Raw genomic sequence first — 25,847 nt, 5'->3', positions numbered from 1 at the left:
AGTATGATTCTTCTAAACTACTAAGTACGTTATGTAAATGCTTTAAATAAAATATTTTTGATGCAGGTAATGGCGTTGTGTTTCACTTCCCTACTTATAGGAATAATATATAAGAAATAATTGTTATTGTTCCGAACTTCAAGTATTTCCCTACCTAAGTGGAAAGGAGACAAAATCTCCAACTACGATGTTTCATAAAAGAATTATTTTTATTTCAGCACATATTACGTTATTGTTCTGTGGTTTTCGTGTCACTCACATCACATTAAGATCTGAACGTCAATCAATCAGTCAAGTCAACATGATTTCACAACTTTTTTACCGCAACAATTGTATTTTGAGTTGTTTCTGAAATTTCCATTTGGTGTATAATTTTCAAATATTTGTAATTCGCAATGGCTATACCAGATTATAAGTTAAGTGCAATTTTAAATGGCCATTCAATGGATGTACGGTGTGTGACCATAACAAAAGAAAATTGTATATTATCTGCTTCTCGGGATAGAACAGCAAAGTTGTGGCACCCCGAAGGGTTAGTATATTTTTAATAATATTAACAATAACTTTAAAAAAATATGATTTCAAATACTTTCTATCATAATCCATTATTCCTTGTACAGAATAAAGGATTTCGTTAATGTAGTCACCTATAAAGGTCACAAGAACTTTGTATCTTGTGTATGTTGGATTTCGCCTTGTGAAGCATTCCACGAAGGTCTAGTGGTGACAGGAAGCAACGATAACACGATATTAGGCTACAATCTTCAGGATGGAATGATTCAATTCACTTTAGAAAGCCATGAGAATGCAGTTTGTAGTGTTGTTCCAGGATTGAATTCAGGAGTTCTACTAAGGTAACAATCATTTTTTTACATATATGCTTACGTTTTAGCTTTTACATGTAATTATTATTACAGAATGTAGCAATAGCTCACCTAATTTAAATAATTAAAATTAAAGACAACAAAACTGAAGCTATTTTTCTAGATTATGTGTGGTTTGACCCAAATTAGCTATATTTATTTCACAAGTACATAACATGTTATGAGCAATTACTATGAGTTATATCTACTGTTTTTACCTATTTTAAAGTGACAAAATCTATAATATGTTCTTTAAAATAATTTTAATCAGTAACATTTTAACTATATTTTCATATTATTAAGGCTGCCTATTGTTACCTTTATGTATTGCTCATAGTAATAACATGTTTTGTACATTTTATATTTTTTCTATGACTCTTTTCATAATGAAGAGTTATTTAATTAATTTCATTTAAATATTAGGAAAATGTAGATAAACACACATTTGTATTGACTATTTTAATACTTACAGCTCTAGTTGGGATAGTACGGCAAAAATTTGGAACTTAAATAATCCTAATGCAGTTCCCATAACCCTGAAGGGTCACCAAGCAGCAGTATGGGCAGTGGTGGAACTACATAATAGCACCTATGCTACAGCATCTGCGGATAAAACAATAAAACTTTGGAATAAAGAGGCAGTGGAAATCACTACTTTAACAGGTAGATAATATTTATTACTACAATAAAAATAATATAGTCATTTATATTCTAATATCATGTAGAATACTATTTGCTGATATAAACTGATCATGTTATGCTAACATTATTCCTTTGACCAGACCAACCCATCCCAACCCAATAATAAAGAAGGTGTATGCAGTAGACAGTGTAGCTTACTGTTAACAATTTAACCGTAAGTCTAGAGGTTTGCATTTTGTATGTGTTTAGATGACAAGTAAGTAGATGAGTACTTAAACACACTCAATTACATGCAATAGTCACTGCTTACATACAAGTGCAATCATGAGTCCATCATACAGTATGAGTGAGCCAGTGTTTCTATGATATCGGTCTGCAATCAATATTTTAATATATAGATAGTTATGGGCATCAGTCCCTTGATTTAACACTCATGCTACATGTCTATGGCAACCCTGGACATTAATATTACTAATGTATACTAGACATAAATTCCATGTGGACGATATTGCTGGTACAGCTAGTTAATAATATAGTTTTAATGAGAAAGAGAGAATTAATAAACTTTTATTTACTATAAAATTAATCCATATAAAACCCATTTAACCATATTAATAATAAATTTGTAATGTTTTCAGGACATTCAGATTGTGTGCGGGGTCTGGCAGTTGCAAATCAAGATACTTTCCTTAGTTGCTCTAATGATGCGTCTATAAGACTTTGGACTAACAAAGGACAGTGTCTTAACACATATTATGGACATTCAAATTATATATATAGGTTTGTATTTTCAGAATTTTGTATGTGTAACATTTCTTTTTATGTGATGGGAATGGCAAACAAGCTGATGGCCCATGCCTATACACATGCAACAGCACTACAGACATCTTGTTATAACGTGACACCTGCAATACCAATTATGTATTGCCAATCCAGAACACTAAGGTGTGAAGCCACTGATCCTGTAATTTTACTGCTTTATCTATATTTCTTACCTTTCAATTGAAACACATCTTACAAAGCAGACTGTTTGGTAACTGAAACAGGTGAGACTTAGGTACTTATGCAGAGGACATTACCAAATCTACCTTTATTTTCACTGAATAAAAAACTAAAATCTATGTTATATATAAATAAAGTTTTCTCAGTCTATATGTTAGGTATAGAACCCACTGTACTTACCATTGCAGATAAATAAAAAGAGAAGTCTTTGGTTTGTATAATTCTTTTTTTGATATGGTTTCTCTTGACATTCTTTTAACCTCATACAAATTTTATCAAGATTATAATTCATAAAATTTTATTAATACTTAATAGCAATTGTTTCAATTATACAATTGTGAAAAAAAAACCAACCTATATAATTTCTGTTACAGCATCAGTTTGAACTCGGCTCTTACAAGTGGTTTTGCAACATGTGGTGAAGATGGTAGTGTGAGAGTGTGGTCCGCCGGAGATTGTGTTGGTGAAATTCGACTGCCTGTACACTCTGTGTGGAGTGTCACTTGTCTCGATAATGGTGATATTGTTACTGGTATGATATCTTTTTTATCACATATACAAATTCATTGTATTGTTAGATTTAAACAAAAAAAAGGAAAGAAATATAGTATTTATTGCATTAGTTGAACTAGCTACTCGCCCCGGCTTCACACGGGTGTATATGTATTATAATATATATAAACCTTCCTCTAGAATCACTTTATTAAAAAAAACCGCTTCCAAATCCGTTGCATAGTTTTAAACATTTAAGCATAAATAGCATAAAACAAAGTCACTGTCGTTATCTGTCCCTATTACAGATAGCGACAGCGACTTTGTTTTATACTATGTAATGATGTTAAATAATGATCATAAGAATAGAAACATCTCAAATCCACCTTAAGGGAATCTAATAAGAATCTATATCTCATTTAGAACTGAATGATAGCATGAGTTACAACTGTAACAAATTATAGAACAGAGAGCAATATATTTTTTTGTACTAAACCAACATAACATGATAGTGAAGTCCTAAAGTAGTCAACAATCAGTAATCAGCCTAGCAATTAAATGCTACATGATTAGGTGGTACCAGGTCATGTGGAAAAAAGTACAAAATAAAAAATGAAAATTTATTTAATGTAAAAAATAAAAAAATCACATGTTTTAATCTATTTTTCTTATTGTTAATTAACAGTCAAAACAAGCATAAAGCTTGGTATGACATGTATCAATTGCCCATTCTGTACTTGCTTCGGCAGTACATATACTATAAACATTACTCATTCTAATATACTTTGTCATATTGCTAACAAAGCAGAAATAATTACATGATTATAATTTATTGATGTCAGTGTCCGATTGTGTTATAAAATGTTACTGAAATCACCTTATCATAAATTATAAAATATTAACATGACAAAAGTGATAAATTTTGTAGCTTGTATGAAAGAATAAATTTTATTTTGACATCGAGTAATTGCGCAGTCTGTAAAAAATGTTTTTTTTATTATATACATTGACTTTAGGCTTTATGTTACATATGTGAAATATAATAATATCATCATAACATAGTATAAAACAAAGTCGCTGTAGCTGTCTATCCGTTCCTATGTATGCTTAAATCTATAAAACTACGCAACGGATTTTGAAGCGGTTTTTTTAATAGATAGAGATTCAAGAGATAAATCTGTAATTAATTTCACCATAATTTGGTATACAGGTTCAAGCGATGGACTAGTACGAGTATTTACAGCAGACGCAGCTAGATATGCAGATGAAGCAACCCTCAATGCATTTGAAGAAGATGTTGTCAAAATGCAAGCAGCCTCTCAGCAGGAAATTGGTGGATACAAACTATCTGAGTATGTTTATTCTTATGAACTAACTACTATAGGCTACGGTAGTATGACATCTTAGTTGTTTGAAATAGCAGTACATGTACAGTTCATGTATATAGGATATAGTTACCGCTTACCATCAGCTTGTTTGCTATTCTAAATACAAAAAGAAAATCATTGAAGTAAAAGATAAAAGTACACAATTAAAAAATTCTACATTACTTGTAATTCATTTTCTTAGAATGTTGCACATATAATCATGCAGTAAAATGTATGTAAGAATTGCCAAATTTCTGTAATCCATGCAGATATGTAAATTATTTTATTATGTGATATCCCTCATTTATTGCCGTCTCTAAGGTCTAAGATGTCATGGTTGCTTCCACTGTATTTTTTCACTGATATATCTCAACTTAGACAATCTTAACAAAGCAAGCTGCTTATCTGCTAAAATGAGAGAGACAACAGCCACCATGCATTCGCCTTTATACACAATCTACTAATGTAAAACAATTGTAATCATTGACTCATTTGATCTTTTCAGAATACCATGGAGCACAATACGATACTAAACACAATCTTTAAGAAGAAAAACAACAAGTGGACTTGGATCTCCCCAGATGCAAAGTACAAAAATGAAATTGATTACCAGGTCCAGAAGTGCTATTAGAGCCTGGGAAATCAGATGGACAGACCAAACTAGTGCGGCGTGGTACCAATGTGAAATGTTATTCATGGAGTGTCTCTGAGAACACATGGAATGAAATAGGAGATGTTATGGGAGCAAATCCCGCTAGCGAAGGCAAAACTATGTATCAAGGACAGGTAGTTATATATTTCTGAAATAACTTATATTTGTGGTAAATGTTCTGGTTAAAGTTCTATAGAATATATTTTGACAAAACTTTTACTTGTAGCTAATGTTATAAGGAAGGAGTAGTAGTAGTGAGTAATCTTATAAAGGTAACCTAAGTTAGGTTAATTTTATTTTAATAAGAAAAAAACGGTAAATTTAATTAATTAGTAATTCTATAAAAGTCATACATCGCCATCTAGTTCCAAGTTAGGCAATAGAGCTTGTGTTATGGGTACAAGACAATTGATAGAAATATTTATATTATATTTTTTTATTCAATATTAATTCTGAAAGCAAACCTGACCAAAATGGAGTAACAAAAAGAAAAGAGAGACAATGAAAACAAGTAGTGACTAAACCTGTACACAATGGTACCTAAACTGGCCTTGTAACACTCATTTATATACATAATAATAAATAAAATATATTAATACTTTTAATTAAATATTCTCGATGGTATTTTATAGTTAATTGGTACACATATATATACATTACAAAAAATTGATAGCTCAACCACAAATAATAGGTAAATAAGACACTGGAAAACTCTAGAGCTAATATCCTACAGCTATAGGGACACGTGTCTTTTATTGGGATGTAATAGATAGCTCAATAATAATAAGTATACTGAACATTTTCAGGAGTATGACTTTGTGTTCAGTGTGGACATCAAGGACGGCGCGCCTGCTATCAAGCTGCCATACAACAAGACAGAGGATCCGTGGGTCGCAGCACAAGCATTTATTCACAAGTAAGTCACTTTGTGAATCATTTAATCATCATCAAGAAATGTAAATGGCAATGCATTGTTGAAACGCAAACTGAAAAATTGGATGTTGTTTAATATTTTTTACAGCATCCAATAATATTGGAATAAAATAAATACTTTAATATAAGTTCCATGCCTCTTATCGTGAATATGTCTGTTAAATAATATTTTAATGTAACGTCTTATCAACTGTAACAATATTTCGCAAATAAATTATTTTATTGCATTTCATCGTATTACACAGTCATCATTACCTTTATTCTATTATTTAGCGTTGGCATAGTATGCCATCTTCCACTACTCTCTTACAGGCTTCATATCTAAGATTACTCTCCTTTTATTTATAAATAATATGTTTCTCTGTTATCTGACTTGTTTTCGGTCGTCCTCTCCCTTTTTATCCACCTCCACTACCTCGTTTTTATTGGCGCAACTTTGAAACTTCCTGGTTAGCTCAGACAAATCTGATCATTCGTATCTCTGCCACATGCACATGTTTTTCATCCATCCACTTTATTTAATACAAAACATAAATTAAATATAGTTTTTAACATTGTAACCACTATTGCGGACTACTTAATTATAAAGCTAATCAATTTCATTACAGACATGATCTCCCTCAAGTATATCTTGAACAAGTGGCAAATTTTATCATCACAAACGCTAAACTAGATGTGCTACCGACTCAATCGAGCAATGGGTGAGTGTTACCTTTTCATATCATAGTGGAGACTCGATTAATCTTACGCTGTCTCTTAATTTGGTTTACGCTGGCGGGGCAGCAGTGCAAGCTGATATGAACGTGAGATCCGGTCAGTTAGACCATCGTGACGAATTCACCAAGATTTTATCATAATGATTTCTAGGAGGAAACACCAAATTTGACATAGACGATGGTGGTAACACCAAAGGTGTCAATTGTGCGTTGCTGACACTTAAGAATCCTTAATTAACTCTTCTTGAAAAATTTTATTCACTAACAATCCCCTACCAAGGAGAAAGGTAGAAAGGATTGTTAGTAATGAGAGCTATTATAATTACTCCATCACTAGCAATATGCCAAGTCTCAGGTCGACCTTAACGCGGTTCCCCCTGGAAACCATCTAGATAAATTCCTGGTGACTTTCTCATGGGCTAACTGGCCTCATCCTCATCTTATCATCCTCCACTGGTGCGCTGCAGGCGTAAACCGTTAGCACAGGCGAGTGCTCGATTCCAGAATCATACATTAAAAGCAATCCCCTTCCTCTTAATTCAGATTCGCAGATCCGTTTACTGGTGAATCCCGCTACGTACCAGGGTCAGGTGCGGGGGCGCGCACTGTAGGGACCTCAGGGGCGCCGGACCCTTTCACCGGGGGCGGCGCGTACACCACGCCAGCAGCATCGGCCGCTGCATTTACCTCCAATGACAAGCCTCTCGTACCACACGACTCTTATATAAGGTAATTAATTAAATAGCAATAAATTTAACACAGCGCCATCTAGTTCGTATATGAGGGTATCTTGAAAAATAGATACTGTGCATACTGGAATATGTTTCTCTTATGATACATAACTAATATCTAGAGATATGATTTTTGTATTGTGCTGATATTGAACATCCAACTATCAAATGGTGAGGCACTGAATTATTGCGTTCGTTTCTCGCACGCTATACACATTTTTTTGTATACATGTTTATAATTATTTGTATTGGTGAGCATTTTTTTTATGTATATTGTTTGTGATTTACAGATTCGATCAAGCCAATTTAAAAGCAATATACGAAAAGCTAAAAGAATTCAATAGCAAAGTCGGTGACGGTCTAAACGCAATGACAGATCAACAATTAGAAAATGTCGTCAAACTAGGGGAATTGGTAAGTTTCAATATACATTATATGGGTACAATTTTAATGTTGTTTATAGTAAATAATACTTTATCTTGGCGCAATATAAATATACTGAAATATTGTGTACTTCCTTTCAGAATAGCACTTACAGTGCAGAAACAATCACAATATTAAAGAAAATGTTAGAATGGCCAAAAGGTATATATGATTTCATATAAAATGTATTTTTAATGTAATATTATGGAGTGGTGCATACTGCCTACGGTATATGCTTGTGGCGAAATGATGAACATGAGGTCAGGTCAGTTAGCCCATCGTGGCAAGGGGTTTCCAAGGGGACTGTGTGGAGGTCAACCTGAGATGTTACTTTAGTTGCAATAAGTTCAACAATCCTCTTCCCATTTCTATAAAATCAATTAAAAATGCATTTCTTTTTTACATATGGACGGTTTATTTTTCATTTCAGAAATACTCTTCCCTGTATTGGATATAACCAGATTAGCTGTGCGTAATAAAGAAATAAATGGACAATTATTTGATACTACCTACGGGCCGACATTTGTGAAATACCTACTGACATTATTAGCACCTGGTAATTATCTAAATAAATAATTATATAAGTATACAAATATAGTATTGCAGGCTTTTTATTTTAAGAATTTTGGAAAATCTACTTTAAGTTTACTTTGATTAAAGTTGAATTCCCAAATAAACTCACTTTTTTAAACAATACAGTATAAGAATTGTTAGAAATATTGTTAGCACTATGGTAAATAACAACTAAGTATATGAAATAAACAAGTGTACAATTCGAATTAAAAAATATAACTCTCTATCTTTTAAATGAGATTTAAATGTATAAAATATAACAATTTTAGAAAGTTCATTTTCTTCTAAATTCACAGAGTTAAGACATAATATCGTGTTTTAAATATTATCTAAGTCTATATGCAAATGAGTGTCTGTAGATAAATAAACAAAAAAGACTACACACTAATTTCAAAATCTATTTTTAATGTATGAGTCCAGTAGAAAAAAATACTATATATAATCCATAGTAATATGTTATAAACACAAAAGTTGTTGAGTATGTATGGATGATGTTTGTTATTCTGTCACGCAAAAACTACCGAACCGATCTTAATGAAAGTTTACAGTAATATACCTTATACATCAGAATAACACATATGCTACAAATTTAGAATAAATTATGTAAATTTGGCGAAATATAATGATAATTGTCAAATAAGTGTGATGTAGACGAAGTTAGTTTATAAGCCAACTCAATTTTAGAGCTACTTTTTTTAATTGACTTCAATCAATGTAATAAATAGTATATTGTATGGTTTAAAATCTTTGTCATGTCTTTCAGACAACCTAGCACCTAATCAGATGTTGTGTATGCGCGTGCTAGTAAACGCATTTAGCGACTTGCCCGGTGAAATGCTGGTGTTAGCGGCGCGGGAGAGTGTCCTACACTCGCTCATATGTCTCAACAAGCTCAATAATAACGCACAGGTGAGTAAACGTAACGTTGTTTTGTCCTACGATAGACAAGCTTGTCTGTCTTATGGGATAATAAGAGAGAACAGGCCTATTCTCGTAAAAAAGAAATGAATACCTTATTAAATTTACAGTATAGTCCCAAGCTATGTAGGGAATAAGTTCCAAGTCAAATACACAAGTAAATATGTAATATATATAGAAATACACCCATGTCAATATAAATATATAAAACTCTTTAATTTAATAACAAACAAATGACACCCATCTAGAGGAAAGAACTAACTACTGGACTGATTTTTGATGAGACATTACAGTAATATAGCTTATACATTAGATTAACACAGGGTATTACTTTCATACGGGTGAATCCGGGGGCACAGCTAGTTATTACGTATTTTACAGGTTTGTAATACTTTATTGTAAAATTAATTTTTGTATAAAGGCATACAATGAACTTATTGATACTGTGGCATATTTTTTTCCCAAAAGGCCTCTTTCTTCCAGTGAACGTTTGTATGACCTTATTTATGTGATTTGTAGATCGCAGCGGCGTCGTTACTAGTGAACCTCTCTGTGGCATTAGCGCAGCAGATCGACAGCGTGGACATAGCAGAGTGCTCACTACAGTTGCTTAGTAAATTCACAGACAACGAAGCCTATTTCAGGTGAAGTTATTAAAATAGATACAACTTCAATAAGTCACTAGTAAATAATCAGGCCAAGCCATTTAATCGTGATTTGATAACGTAATTATCTTATCACATGCTATGTAGAGTGGATATATTTATATTTATCTTCAATGCATAATATTTAGCTTTTAACGTGGTAGAAAGCGAGCTTACCAACCGTCTATCTGATTAATATGGTTTTTAACGGTGCTTTCAACACTGAAGAATTAGTAGGAAATTAAATTAATACACTTTTTGTGTTGGATCGACTTATGTTGAAAATTTGTGATTTCCAATATGCAAAATCACGAATTTTCCACGTAAGTTGTTATAGTAACCACTAAATAAATCCGTAAAGTTAAACTATAAAAAATGGTGGTACAGAATGTGGTGGTTCTGTCCCACCATTTTTTATATTTTAACTTTGTTTCGATTTAATTACGTATAGAAACTATTATTTAGAATTATACACATTCTGAAATGAATTATTTACGATATTTATGCGATAATAATTGTTTATATCATCAACTGACTCTTTAGACATTTGTAAGTGTCTATGTATCGAAAGCACATAAATAATATCATGCTAAACGTACGTTTTACATAATCTCTAAACAATCCCCAGAAAAAACGTTTAAAAACTTATTGTGTGTATAGTCCTTTAATTGATATGTGTTTTGGTTCACAGAGGGCTAGTAGCCCTAGGTACACTGCTGGCCGAGTCACCTAATAAGCTCCAGATACAAACGAAAATCGTGTCAAACACGCCAGTCCACAATCGACTAAAGAAAGATAGCACTCCAACCAATGATCCTAATCTAAAGAAAATATCTACATGCTCTCAACAAATTCTGAGATTATTATGAATGAGAATAAAGGCTGTTAATTTGATAAATTATTTTATAATTACTATGTCTCTCGTAATTGAGTATAATTATATGAAGAGTAACAAACTAACTGTATACTCGTAATTTTTCATCACTGTCAAGTTTTAAGCAATAAAATGAATTGATGTTATGACAAGTCATTTAATAAATAGTCCTACTTTATAAACATTTATAATCTGTATTTTGTACTTCATACTTGCCGTAAGCCGGTAGTAATTTAAAAATAAAGCAAAAATTGTAATCAATTAACACATTTCCTTTATTCTTGCTATTGTTACTTACGCCAAGTATAAAAACAGATTATAGGTAATGTAATGACTATCTAAGGTGGTCAGTACCCTACAAATAAAATACATAAGGCTACCCGCGCACTACGGCACAATATGGTATACATAACTGCATCCTCTTGTCTATAAAAATTTAGACATGGGATAATTCTGTTAAATAGTTGGTGATATTATGATTATTCCGAAAAAATCTTTTAATATTTTGTTTTAAAATAACTCATGAATATTTTCTGAAATAAATATTAGAACGTATCGTTTGTCAGCCGTCATTATTAGCCTTGCGCTTACAGTTAACTTTCAACTAATGTATTACAAGTTACTTGTTACAGACTTATCGCCGCTACCGCAGGCATCTTTGCTGTTAAATGTGTATGTTAAAGTCAAATATATATTACATAGTTACTATTATTTGAACGCGACTTTATGTTGCAACTACTTTTTTCCGCGCGGCAACAATTTCGTATTGCGCGCTTACCCTAATTTATTAATTTGCTTCCTGTTATTACCGTTAATACTTTATTATGATGAGCGAAATTTTATAGCATAAATTATAAATTGTAATATATTGAATGATTTTTATTATATAACTTATGTTTCCTGAACTTTTTTTGTGGATGATAACCGTTAGGTGCCCGTGGGTGTACCATTGTACACCTAACAGTTTGAGTTTACGCTGGCGGGGCACCAGTAGAGGATGATAAGATGGGCATGAGGTCAGGTCAGGTGACAAATTTATCACGATGGTTTTCGGCGGGAACCGCGTGGAGGTCAACCTGACATGGTACATTGCTAGCAATAAGATCATCAGTTCACGTTACTGACAATCCCCTTTCCCCCTCCTGAACACTAACGTCTATGCGATTAATTCGCCTTGATTGGCTAACTGACCTGACCTCATCTTATCCTCTACTTATATCCAGCGTCTATTGACAAGGCAAGCAAATGCATCATTTTATATTCATACATGATTCTTATTATATTACATAGAAGATCATAGATAACTGTAAAGTGAGGTAATATGACAAAAATAAAATCGAAAGACGACCTTTGTTCGTTTCTGTATACCTAGTAATTTGAATATTACACCAGTATTCTTTTGTGTCTTTATTCCTTCTATATATTCGATGTCTGGCGAATGAAAAGAGTTGTTAGTTTAGGTTTAGACACCATTCACAAATTAATACTATAATATAGTTCCAAAAATGTATTTTATGAACTCATTGAACCCCTGCTATATAGTATTAGTATGTATACTTACTGCACAGGCATCAGTTTCAACTACATAATAACAAACAAGTAAATAACCGTCTAGTGGAGAGGATATCAATTATCAATCTATATGATTAATAAAAATACTCTTATTATTGAACAATATATTAACATTTAATTGTATTTCGCTTGTGAACATGGCCCCACTCGCAACCAAATTGCATCTGCCAAATAATGTTATTATTTATATAAAATTGATATAGTTTATAAAAATAAATCTCTTATATATAAACATGAGTAGACAGAGATATAAATAGATGCCGCTATTGAATCTGCTATATCTGTTCTATTACATTCGACTTACATTTAGAACTCTAGTGATATATAGCTGTTAAGTTCATGTAGTTCGCTTATTTAAAATAACATTACATAAAGGAACATGTTTTTTTCCAATGTGTGTGTACAATAAAGAATTATTCTGTAACACGATGTTATCGCTACTTAATTTGCTGTTAAATGTATTATGTAGGTAGTGAGTATACAGGTCGAATAATTGTACTATTTATTGTACATTAGTAAGTTTATTGCATAGTACTACATGCCGCGGAGTGTTTTGCGAACTGATTTTACACTGAACTTAAATCTTTTCTGCCGAGAAGTTAATTAATGTAAGGGTGTCTAGTATTGGCAGAAATAATACAAGTATAGGCACAATCCCTAGAGTACTCATGTTGTGATCTTACACTAAATAACTAATACCTGTCTTGATACTTTGTTGCGATAACATTGAGCGGAATCTATGAATCGGTTTGCCATAAAATAGTATTTACTAAGGAACATGTGGCATCTACTTAAATCTATATCTGTGCAATTAGGACTAACAATACAATAACGTAAAAAGTATAATCAATGTTATTTTTATACAATAAATCTTAAAATAAATAGGGTTCCTAATATATTTATAAATATAAAGATTCTCAGAAGAAATAATGTTATTAGACCGCATAAAAAAGAAACATTACAAAAAGTGATCGCTGCAATAGCTATTAATTTCATTTGTGACTAGGGTCATATTATCCATTTTAAAGCTACTTATCGTGGAGATATTTATATCGTGATATAAATTATATTACTAGATATATATGATAAAAGCTAGATCCACTTCTCGATTTAAAAGGATTTGTTTGTTGCATATTTATATCATTAAAAAGTTAACAATAACTTTGTAATATTAATTAATTATTGTGAACTTATTAAAATTTTTTTTTATGTCCTGTCGTTGTCTGTATAACTCTACAATGTGGATATAATCTAAGACATTGTATGACATAATATTTTAGCAATATTTAAATAACTAGAAATAGTGCAGATATTTGCCAAAGCATTTACTATTACAAAAATTGAGCATATTATCAAATATTTGAGTTAAAGAATGGTTTAAAAATATTGATTATTTTTATTTCTAACGTACAGAACATTATTCTATCGAAGCGACTTATAGAAATCGTAAAATGGATTTAATTCTTTACATTATTTATACAGAATTAGCCATAATAGGTACATTAAGCGAAACCAACTTATTTCAGGGGCAATCGAAAAATCAAAATATTGTTGGAACATTCTAATAAATCAGTGAAGTAATCACTTTTGTTAAAAAAAATAACGTTGCAACGTTAATTTTTCTTCCAAATTGTCTCTTGGGATAAATTATTCTGTTTTGTAAATACTATCTCTTAAGACACTCTTTACGGTTGTTAATTTGCTATCAGCAAACCAACAGTCTATACATACTCTATGTATATATATATCCTTTAAATAGAATTATATTTTATGTTTTTTTCTTCAACTCCTCGAAACGTCGGTTCAGATCTTCGAAATCTATCTCGTCGGCTGCACTAGAATTGTTAGCATTGGCGTTGGAATTGTTGCTGTGAGGCACTGAGGGTAACACCAGGTCGGAGGGCACAGAAGGCAGTTCCGGCAGCTCGGGGAATTGGTTCTGTGGATTGTGTGGATTTTGCAATACTCTGGGCCGCGGCTGTGGTGTTGGCACATGGGCTGGCTGCAATAAAAAAGTTTGTATTATAAAATGAGCCTATAATAATTGTTACAATATAAAATATATAACTAGAATAGCTAACAAACTGTTGGCGTACTTAATGTAAAGACGCAAAGTTCACCTATACACATGAATAGCATTATAGTAAGGACCTTTATGTATTGCCATAGATAACTGTTTGGCTCTTTGGTGGATTGTAGAAAATTTCTGAACATGTTAAGTCCGCCATGTGCACTTGTTTGTGTATTTAAACTCTAATAAACAAAAAAAAAACTAAGGTGTTATCCCTATAGCCTGTATTTTCACTGTCATATTTCGTAACCTGCTTGCTTGCAGAAGTAAACAGAGGACTACTTTGTACAAAAAGTCTACCGTCTGTAAAATATTAAAGTAATAATTATTACTTTTTAAATCAAAAAGCTAATAATCCATCTGATAGTCACTGGCAATTACATTATGACACCTGTGATACCACTCGGAAGTTGTCATTCTAGAGGAGTAAGATGTCATGACTCTTATTCTGTAATTTCACAGCTTCATCTGCACTCTATAGCCGAAGCACAGCTTACAAAACAAGCTGCTTGGCGGCTGAATAGATTAGACCGACATACTTCAGAATATTTAATACATACATTTTAGAATATTTTATAGTATGTTTACATTTACAAACAACATTTATTTAATAGCTACTCTAAAACAGGTGCATGTATCAAAATTACGTGCATTCGTGGTCCAGTCTGGTACCATTAGAATATTTAACCCAAACCTAAACCACATTTCTCATAACAACACTTGGTTCGAAGCAGGGTGCATAAAAGTATACTTAAAAATTAAAAATAAACAATTACCAAATCATGATTAATGCTGTCATAAGCGGGTGGGAGATTACTCATTTCGTCCTGCAATTTTAGAGAAAATGGTTAATGAATTTAAAAAGAAAAACAAAGAACAAGGTTCATACAAATGTTCCTAAAATTCTAAGAAATAAAAAAAGTACATTTCAGATCACATACTTGCTATAATAATTTGTTTAGTAGCAAGTATATATGCTCGCATGCACGGCTGATATTTGTAATCAAGACAATACCACTTGTATTGTTCACAAGTAGTCCTAACGATAAGACACCACCTCTGCTTTTCATTAATTTCTTTTCCGAAAAAAAAAACAGTTTAAAAATATTAAGTGATAACCATGAGGAATGGATTATAAGAAATTTATTGATTATAATAATAATATCTCAATATTTTAGAGAAAATTCTTAGTAAGAACAGTTTATTTATTTCTATACTATATAAAGTTGATAAAGTAACAATTTTGCAAGATAATAAACTGTCACCAGTATGCTATCAATTTAACACTTAATCTCTATATTTTATACTATTTTATCTGTCAGAAGGAATAAATTTATAAAACTATATTTCTCATAGTCTTTATAAATCTACACTGAAAGGAACTTTTAAAATAAAACATACATAAATATTAATAATAAATAAATTAAATTAATTGATAAACTAAATCAATTTTATAAAGTCCACAGACAAAACATTAAAATCATAATTATTGTTGATGCAGTATAAAGGAATTATGTATATATATAATTACTAAGCGCAAAAAGTGTCTGAGCAACGTAGTATCATATAATTCTTCACATGTGTGGAATGAAATTTACTTTTATATCTACTTTTTTGTTACTTCGTTCGTTACACTAACGCTATATAATACAAAAAAACATACCTCGATGTCAATTTCGAAAATTGAAAAGAAAAGAACATGCGCGGTAAAATCTGAGGTGCGAATTCTGCCGTGTTGTTCGGAGGAGACAACGGCAAGAAAATTCAAAGAAATTTTCAAAGGATTGAGACGACAAGTAAAAAAAGCCGCATTTCTAACTCCGTATACTTACCACTATTGGAAATCACGAAAATTCGGACACAATATTAGAGAGTCCCGCCGACTCAACTACCCCAGAACTTAATATCTCAAAACACGTCGTGAGACAGCAACAACCTAACAAAGGATATCAACGGCCAGAGGTCCGTCCTCCACCGATCGGCGCCTGAGAGGCGCGTCGAGGCGAACCCTTGATTTCTGCATTCTAATTCTTATTCCACATTCCCTCTTGGTTTCTTCCACTTACCTGTCCTCCTATCGTGACATTCTCTAACCACATCCATCAGTCCTATCTTCTCCTTAAATTACAGTCCTTCAAACCTTTGCTTCTTTCATTTCTTTAAAGCTTATATATTTTTGAACTTGGTTTTGGTCTCAGACACATTTTACATGATTCAACAAATATCTAAGCATAGCATCATTGTTTAAGCACAAACAAGTCAGTTCTCATGCTGATAAGGAAATAATGTGATACCTGTAGAAAACTATTGCTCAAGCTCTTAGAGTCAACGCCGGGCGGCAAATTGTAGCCCATTGGAGGTTGGCTTGGTCCACCATATGCAGCTGGAGGGGTAGCGATAAATCCACCTGCACTACCTCCAGATGGTTTCTGAAATTTTGGTACAGATTAATAGTATACGTATTTTAAGAACAGTTAAACCAAGCATAATATCCAAAAATAGTGAGCATATTCCTTATATGACTGTATAATATAAACAAATCGAATAATATTTTAGGTTTTAAAAATTGAATAGATGGAAATGCCGAGGTACACTTTGTACAGTCGTGTTACATGTGGTGTAAAGGAAGCTAATGTTACCAATGATCTGCATGAGAAAAATGTCGAAACAGTTTAAAATATTTCAAATTGGCTGATGATGCCTGTGCTGTTTAATATACAGGCAATGCTTGCCACTTTCCATCAGCGAAATTGTTAACTTGTTTACCATTCTAATTATTAAAAACATATTTTATAATAGATGATGTAAACATAAACTTACTGTAGGATAGCTGAAGGGCTGTACAGGTGGCAGATCAGGCAATCGAGGCATAGGCGGATTTGGGTAGCCTATGAAGCCAGGAGGCATTGGTGGACCATTAATATCAATCAACATTGCATCATGACCTGTTAACAGACAATCAGCTTTATTATGCTAAGATTCCATATGCACCTAACATTTATAATTACTGTACTATCACACCAAATTATTACATTAAGTAATCAGTGACAGTACACAAACCTTAGGAATTAATATTTTATACATACCTTGTTCTTCCCTCATAACTTGTTCATCAGGAGTGTACTCGACATTATAGTTTTTAGCAATCTCAATCAAATACTTCTCAACCAGTATTTTTGGAGGGCTTTGAACTGACAATTTATGTTTCAGCTTCTCACTAATTGTATTCACATTTTCATTTCTACATGCATCAGCATAAATCTTGCCATATTTTGCAGTAAACAAGTCAGATATAACTTTTAACTCCTGGAATAAATTAATACATATATAACTAGTTCAATAAGGTTCTGTTCCTGGCTATGTAGCAATTTTTTATTTACATTTAATAATAATTTAATGTAAAGTTGCATGTAATTTTCTTTTGTTTTTCTTTGAACTAAGCTAAAATAATAGTATCATGGCCAGCAGCACTTCAGCTTATTGATGACCATAAACCCTCCCAATCTACCTTGTTAAATTCCAATATAAATATATAATGAGGCCACATTATAAAAATTGTCATTTTGTACAAACAAAATTTAGTAATGATATATAACCTGTTGATATGTTTGAATCTATCTTCTATACCAATATTATAAGAGAAAAAATAGATATTGTTATGAGGAAACAAAACTCTCAAATTACTACAATCATAAATTATATTATTCAGAAGTGACATATATTTAACATAATATATATAATATTAAATATATACAAAACTTGTGTAAACTAGTAAGCCACCAGTCTAAGCCCTAGTTTCCAATAAATGTAAAATACCTGAACATCTGTGTGCATTCTAGGTGCCACCCAAATTAGACTTGATATGGCTTCAGCTAGCCCCTCGTCCAATTCCTTCATTTGTGTAACAAGACCAAACCTTGCTAGTATCAGATCACAGTACATTTCCACTATTTCCATTGCCTCCACCATGTAGTCCTCTCTGTAAATGTTTATATTTTACAATTTTTTAAATATCACATATGACTTTTCTCAGGTAAGAAATAATATCACGAAACTTGAACATATGGTAACACTGGACAACTAGTAGAAGAACAGCACCACACAAAAATTCAAGTTAATTAAAAATAATTTGTCATTGTTGTCTGAAGTTCAATTATTGGTTATTACAATGTTCCTACATCGTAATCTTTGAACATTAATTAATATTTAGGACCACATCACTTTTTTCAAATGAAATCCTCATTTGAACAAAGTGATGTTCTCCTTAATATATCCCTGATGAACATAATCTGTTTATTCCATCTATAACAATATTTTATAATTTTTATTAAATAGCTATGGGCAGCCAGGTTGTGTGTGGTGTGTATATTAGTAAATAACAAAACATAGAATTTTTTAAAAAACATATACAATAGTTAATGAAGAACAATGGATTTACTTTAGTAAATATTAAAGTTAATCCAATGATGCATTGATCCATTGATTATTGATAGGAGCTCCTGAATTAATTATCTTAATACTTGCTATACTGAGTTTATCAACAAATGTTATTGTTTGTATTATTCTAAATGTTCTTTTTTGATACTAACATCGATAATCATCAATATTGGTATAAACACCACTATTTAATTACAAATTATCATATCTCTATTTATTTCAATTCTGTTCTACAAAGCAAGCTAGTTCTCTTAATAGTAGCAATTATATGATACTTGGAAGAACTAGATTTCTTAGCTGAGTCATCGTATAGATGATGACTAAAATTGATAGATATGTTCAAGGTTAATCAACTTGTCCTTAGAAAATACAGTTTTTTTATTACCTGATTATGTGTTCCACACGAATCTTTGCTCGCTCACTTTTACCCGCTGCTATATACTCAGCAATTTCCTTCCTAGCTTTCTGCGTCAGTTCTGTTTTCTTCTTCTCCAGTAGTTTAAGACGATTAATGGATAGTCTCAAATGAGTTTTGAGTTTAGTGTAATTAGGATTAGTTGAAAACATATTGCTTTGTACAGTAAATACTCAAATTATTAACAAATTACAAATATAATACAATTCTCTTTAATTTATAAGCGAAAATCAAGGAATGAATCACGCATTAAATAGAACAAAATACAAACAACTGTCAAGACAATACTAAGGCTAGTATTGTCAAACCACAATGACATTATGTTATGTCTTGCAATATTGCATTCAATGCCGTTGCTTTAAAGTTTAGAATATTTCAAAGATTTTAAATGACAACTATGACTTATAGTTTTAATGGCGTAGAAAGCAAAGGAAATTACGTCTATACATCCATATCGTTTCCAATTGTCGTTTCTAGATCGAGTTTGACATACTTATTTCTTATAGTTAGCTCTAAGCTAAATTAAGTGTCGTTGTCCACCTTTAAGATGAAAAGACCTAGAAAAATATTCAGTTACACAATAGAATACCGCTAAGCCACGCAGCGAATAATGTAATAGTATTTAAATGGGACGTCATGGTACGAATGATTTCAAAATGTTCATGCAAAAAAGAGGTGAACAGTTTACGAAAACAATCCTGTAGCAGGCATGCTATAAGGAGCCCATAGTTCGCTTCGTAACAAGGAATATTTGTACCAATCTGTACATTCATGTAGTAGGTTGATATGCTATGATGTACAAAGTATGGAATATACTAAATCATAATATTCTCCGCGCTGTATTTTAATTACGACTGCTGCATTAATCTGCCTTATTTATGTACGAGTAATAAAGGATGCAGTATAAAAAAAATGTATGAACAAAGTATACATATTTAGACTCAAAGCCAAAGAGTGAAATGAGTTGCTCAAAGCATAACTAGCTGTAACATGGTAGCGGTTCCATACTTATGATTTTGCTTCAAGAGTTTTGGTTTATTCAAACCGTAGCCTACTGTTTACAACTCTAACTTGCTGGTCTTTCGAGCTATAGCGATCAATCGTCTATTATTCTGAGTAGGAGAAATGCATGTATCGGTTCTATCAAATTCTATTCGCAGCAAAACTTTGAATTTCTCATACTATGAGTTTGTGTACTCTCTTTGAATTTTCTGCCAAAATTTACGGATTATGCGGTAAGTTGTGAAAATAATAATATGTTAATTATGTATATAATATACCATTTATGTATATAGGAAAGTACGAGTAGATCATCTAGGAGACTTAAATAGAGATAATTTGAATAAGCAAACATTCATCGAAAATAGATAGTTTATTACATCGGTAAACAAATATAAAACATATTAGTTAGACACCAAAATGTGTATAAAATACAAACACAAAAATACTATTTCCACTCTAACCTACCTACCCAACTAAAATACTGTAAGTAAAACAATACAATTATAACTGCGATTTAAACTATAGTAAATAATTGTCATGTTTAATATATTATCATCATGTTTATAAAAAAGATTATACGATAATTATGGTGTTGCGTGCACATATGTCGTACTTGTTAAAATATATATTGTCATGTATTGAAACGGTTGTGTGTGATTGATATTAACTTAAGGCAAATTTATAATGATAAAAATTAATATACTTAAGTTACTAGTATTTATATTTGCATGTTTACCTTCAGATCAGATACGTAGCTGAATAATATATACAATATTAAGTATAACAAGATACTTATATGTAGAACACCTAGTAGGTATCTACATTTTATTAAGTTCCATGTTTCACAATTTATTAAGAACATACATGACAAGTCCAATTATGTGCAGAGTTACAGACAATTTAGGCATACTCAATATTTTACAATTCCAGATCCAGATTAATACTCATTAGGTATTGCGAGTGACGTATTTTTAAGGTACGAGGACGTAAGGTTGTACTTTCAACGGATCTACTAATACAGTTCATACTACTTAATAATTTCATCATAATAATGAAATGACAAAAAATATTCATAACTTATATACAATACTGTATAAAAACATTACTACATTAAAAATAAGGTAGATACAAAATAAGAGTAACAATAAATCATATACCAAAACTAGATACTATACAATACTGTTATTAGTTAACATTAAAACTGCTTACAGAACTAATACCAAATCCATTGGACTTACATTTAACATCGAAAACTTAAATCTATTAATAAAATTAACAGAGGGTCAGTGTTCAAGCTAAGCTCGTTTAGATCTTGTATTGTCGATTGTGAAGTATTTATGCGATAATTATTGTCACAATAATCATTTCTATACATTTTGAGTACATAAATAAAGAAAACAATATTAAGTACAGATCACAACAGTGTTATTGTTAACAAATTATGTAAAAAATAAAGTGCTCAATTAAGTAAATAAATGCCATGAGATCGATTTATAAAACTTGCCTAATTAATAATACTGCAAAAATATACTTTAAAATGTTTCGAAACGTGATTCATTCACTACTTAAGACTACCTAGATCTAAACATTCAGTCCGTGTTACAAGTTATATTACTGCTATCACTACTCTTTTTATCAATTTTAGTATGCGAGTTGTCATAATCGTCATGTAAAACAACTGTTGTACCACTGATACTGGAATGGCTCCGGGAATGAGTAAGATTTGTGCGATTACTATCAGCCAAATGCTCTAGTTCGTGACTTTCTAGATTAGGTACACCCGAACATATGGAACTAACCCGCGAGACCGATTTTCTGTCTTCGACAGGAGTTTCTTTTGGAGAATTGCGTCCGAAAATATATAGTAATGAACAAAGATAGAAGGTCGCATATACCCAGCTAACGGACATTATCAATGCTAGGAATATACCTATTTGAGAGTATGGTAGAAGATTCGAGCGTAGAAGAAATATTCCTGCAAAACCTGTAGTCAATGCAGCTGCTGCCGTGGGGCCAGCTGATGCCGTAAGCGCATACTTTACTCTAGCTGACTTTGTACCAATAGCATTAGTATAACTTAAAGCATAATGAAGACTAAAATCCACAGCTAATCCGGCCGAAGTAGAAATAGTTATACTTTCTAAAATATTTAATTTCCAATCATTTAAAACTAGAATAGCTATTGTAACAGTAGATGAAAATATCATGGCAGACAGTGCACAAACACTAACAATGAAATTTAAAGTAGCTGGTATGAGAACCACAAATCCTAAACTAGCAGACAATATTAGAGCCATTACAGTTCCACTAGCTAATGTCATTTGCAGATCGTAAAATTGGAGGTCAGAGAGAAACCAACCGCAAGTCATGCCTGGTGGAGCAGATTTCAATTCATGCTGTGTCCAATTTTCTACTTGAAGAAAGAAATCATTCATGGCCATATAAGACATGGAATACGGCACAACACTTTCAAATTCTATTACAATTGCTGCGACAGTAGGAGAAGCAGATCTAAGAAATTTAGGTCCTGCAACTCCTGGCATGAAAATTTCATGAGGTGTCTGGTACAATGATTCCATTGCTTTTATAATACATACATCAAATACATCTTTCTTATACGGAAATCGAGATGATTCACAACATGGAGTTCTATTTATTTTATCAATAACATCAATGCAACGTCTACTCATAAACATCTTAAAACTTTCAATAAAGCAGTTAGGTAACAGAGGACCCAAAGTTTGTTGATAAAATGGTTGTGATTTTATTCTGGAACAGAATCCCAGCAACCATTTTTGGGAATTGGGATCTGATATAGAAAATTTATGATCAAATACTAAATGTCCCGTCGAATAAGGATCCATGTGATTACCATTGTCAATTGCTTTTATACCCCATATCCATCTAAGAGGCATTTTGCTACCAGTACCAATATCTTTACCGAATCTTTCAAACAAAAACTTATCTCTATATTCTATATCATATCGTTCGAAAGGATGAGAAGTTTGAAAAAGTTGAAATTCTTTTGATTCTGGCAATTGAAGCCCAGGAGAAAAGAAAACTATAACAACACTATAAATACCTACAGCACATAATAACACAGCAAATAGGACATGGAATTTTGTTACACATGTAATAATGAATCTATTTAAGACAACTCTGATATCTTCCCAAACATCATTGAGACATTTATATATCTTATTTAAACATTTACCTTTATTTATAGACAATTTAACATCAATTATAAATACTGATACAGGTAACCAACTAATCATTAGAAAAAAGTTTACAAGAATTGCTGTACCTGCAAACACACTAAAACAAGTTATAGCAGGTATGTAGCTTACATAAGAGGCATAAAATGCAATTGCAGTTGTCAATGTAGTAATGAACATTGTCAGGATTGAATGTTTTAATGTTTCTTCAAGTATTTGTATCAAAATAGTTTCACCTGCACTGGAAATATTTTTAATATCAGTCAAACAGTTTTCTTGTGTTACTATATTATCTCTCATAAGCTGTTTACTAACCATTTTCCAAATTTTAACATACAAAAAAGCATCATCAGCTCCAATTCCTATCACAATAACTATTACTAACAAATTCATAAAAGGAAAAAACTCCAAGTTGAACACATAAACATACAAGAAGTATGCAATACCAAGAGAATAAGTTATAGCTGTAAACAACAGCAAAGTCAGAATCAAAGATTTGCTATAGAACCATACACATAAATATACAAAAATACCACCTAAGCCTATTAACCATGTATCTTGAATTATCCATAAGTCAAAAAGTGCATTTTTTAGCCCAAAATCTATGGCTGGTATAATAAGTGTATCATAAGATAAATTTGAACTTTGCAATTTTTCATAATAAGGTAATGAGGTACTGCTATATGGCAGTGGCAAGAATATCATGGAGTTTTTAACAAATGTTTGCGAATAATCAGAGGGAGAAAATGCATATGAGTCTATCAAATAGAATAACATGTTGTAAACGGCATCATGCTGGGAACAATATCTGGGAACTCTACAACGATCTAAGTCACATGATGCCATTAGAGAAAAATTATGAAAGTACATAGCACATTTTTTTAATATAGTTACAGTTTTGTTCACATCCTCACGAGTTAAGTTCTCACATGAATTCTTGCCAGATATTAAAGCTATATAATTTGGCACACTCCATAATGGACAACAAATGTTATTTGAGTCTGAGACCCTTTGACATATTTTGTAATATTCATTACCACCTATAACTATAAGTAATGATTGTAACTTGCACATTTTGGCAATGTTGTCAAATGTTAATAATGATGTATTATCTGTATTTGTGACAACCAGATGGGCATAGTCAAATACAGGGGCACCACATGTTCCAGATGCATAGTTGTGATGAACAGGCTTTTCAGGTTTTCGTCTCATTTCTTTCAAAGACACCCATTGCTTACGAATATGATCTTTGTTAATAACAGCATTTTCATTCTCATGAGTCATGTTTATTCCAAATCCCCAATGAACATGACTATTAGAAATGTTAGATTCCAGAGTGTTAAACAATGTTTTCTCAAAGCCAGTGCTGGTAGAGTTGGTTTTCTTTTTTTTCTTGTGGCCTTTGTTTTTACCTTTATGACCAGAACGGGGTCTGTCTTGTCGAGTTCTATTGTAGTATGTTTGGTTCATGCGTATTTGATCTTCTATTTCTTTTGGGTTTACGGCCAATTTTCGCGATGGCCTGGTCTCGTATATTAAATTCTCCCATGCCATAAACCGATGTGCCAAAGTGGTACCGCGAGTTTCGAATCCGACAAGAGGATCGGAAAACGATGGGAGATCGTGGCAAACTAATGGAATAACAGTGAGAGTAGTGCATATAACTGTTAGGATAAAAAGATATAGACAGGAGTGCCGAGCGATGAACCTGGCGTATGCGGACCACATCTTTCTGCGATGACTTCACCGGCTTCATCCTTTTTTCATTCCATCTTCTTTCGTCCTTGAAACTCATACCCTACGCACTAAAGGTAAGAGTAAATTAATTATTCACTTCACATCTTAAAAATTGATGTAATAAACGTTTGGAAGCAACGGCACTACCGATATTTGTTTGAATAATAATATTGTACTCTTTTTAACACTGTACATCAGTTTTGTTATTTGTATAAAAATACAATTCAATAAATAATACAAAACGGTAGCTCAATACAGCTTGTCAATATTGGTAAAAGATTGCCACCCACAGATGTAATACGACAAATGTGACAATTGACTACAGCTGTTGTCAAAATAAGTATGTTTTCATTTGTCAATGGGTAAAATCAAATGACTACCGACGATACCTATTTTATGATATGGATGATATTTATTTTGCGTAGACAAAATTAATAAAGACCGACTTTGAATATAAAAAAATTTTTAGTTTATCTACATCTGTTGACATTAAGTAAAGAAATTTAAAAATTTACCATACTTAAAAAGGTCTATTTGCACATAACAAGATCAACATTTACTAAATAAA

At 31.9% G+C, this 25,847-nt stretch overlaps 4 protein-coding genes across 4 annotated transcripts in view; 1 reads left to right on the top strand and 3 right to left on the bottom strand.

Annotated features, from left to right (window-relative positions):
- The window catches only part of LOC131847068 (protocadherin-like wing polarity protein stan), a 122,387-nt gene that overhangs the window by 37,753 nt on the left and 58,787 nt on the right, over nucleotides 1-25,847 (bottom strand). The window lies entirely within an intron of this gene.
- LOC131847078 (phospholipase A-2-activating protein) lies at nucleotides 259-10,906 on the top strand. Its single transcript, XM_059196536.1, is given in 16 exon segments — nucleotides 259-532; nucleotides 621-854; nucleotides 1,336-1,526; nucleotides 2,144-2,285; nucleotides 2,882-3,039; nucleotides 4,210-4,351; nucleotides 4,948-5,152; nucleotides 5,825-5,934; nucleotides 6,560-6,652; nucleotides 7,211-7,396; nucleotides 7,689-7,812; nucleotides 7,923-7,983; nucleotides 8,252-8,377; nucleotides 9,158-9,303; nucleotides 9,832-9,956; nucleotides 10,648-10,906. Coding segments are annotated over 16 exon segments (2,358 nt in total). The 5' UTR covers nucleotides 259-395; the 3' UTR covers nucleotides 10,826-10,906.
- On the bottom strand, nucleotides 14,168-19,500 carry LOC131847081 (IST1 homolog). The gene is made up of 7 exons (XM_059196539.1): nucleotides 19,296-19,500; nucleotides 18,290-18,452; nucleotides 17,560-17,779; nucleotides 17,294-17,418; nucleotides 16,768-16,902; nucleotides 15,250-15,300; nucleotides 14,168-14,404 (listed from the first exon to the last, which is right to left on the bottom strand). The coding sequence occupies exons 1-7, from the start codon at nucleotides 19,475-19,477 to the stop codon at nucleotides 14,171-14,173; spliced, it is 1,110 nt and encodes a 369-aa protein (XP_059052522.1). The 5' UTR covers nucleotides 19,478-19,500; the 3' UTR covers nucleotides 14,168-14,170.
- On the bottom strand, nucleotides 21,714-25,551 carry LOC131847069 (protein dispatched homolog 1). The gene has a single exon (XM_059196519.1). It carries the CDS (start codon nucleotides 25,268-25,270, stop codon nucleotides 21,917-21,919), a length of 3,354 nt encoding a protein of 1,117 aa, XP_059052502.1. The 5' UTR covers nucleotides 25,271-25,551; the 3' UTR covers nucleotides 21,714-21,916.

The sequence above is a fragment of the Achroia grisella genome, unplaced genomic scaffold (assembly GCF_030625045.1).
Source record: "Achroia grisella isolate CSIRO2021 unplaced genomic scaffold, CSIRO_AGI_Agris_v1 utg515, whole genome shotgun sequence".
In the NCBI taxonomy this organism is placed as follows: Eukaryota; Metazoa; Arthropoda; class Insecta; order Lepidoptera; family Pyralidae; genus Achroia; species Achroia grisella.
The sequence above is the reverse complement of the archived record's forward strand: the minus strand, read 5'-3'. Positions and strand labels throughout refer to the sequence as shown.

What these genes read in the sequence shown, in the direction of transcription:
- LOC131847081 (XM_059196539.1), bottom strand. Translation starts at nt 19,477, where the DNA reads ATGTTTTCAACTAATCCTAATTACACTAAACTCAAAACTCATTTGAGA. An exon ending in CGTGTGGAACACATAATCAG is followed by an intron (nt 18,453 to 19,295) that starts GTAATAAAAAAA and finishes AAACATTTACAG; the next exon opens with AGAGGACTACATGGTGGAGG. An exon ending in ACAGCATTAATCATGATTTG is followed by an intron (nt 14,405 to 15,249) that starts GTAATTGTTTAT and finishes TTTTTATTGCAG; the next exon opens with CCAGCCCATGTGCCAACACC.
- LOC131847069 (XM_059196519.1), bottom strand. Translation starts at nt 25,270, where the DNA reads ATGTGGTCCGCATACGCCAGGTTCATCGCTCGGCACTCCTGTCTATAT.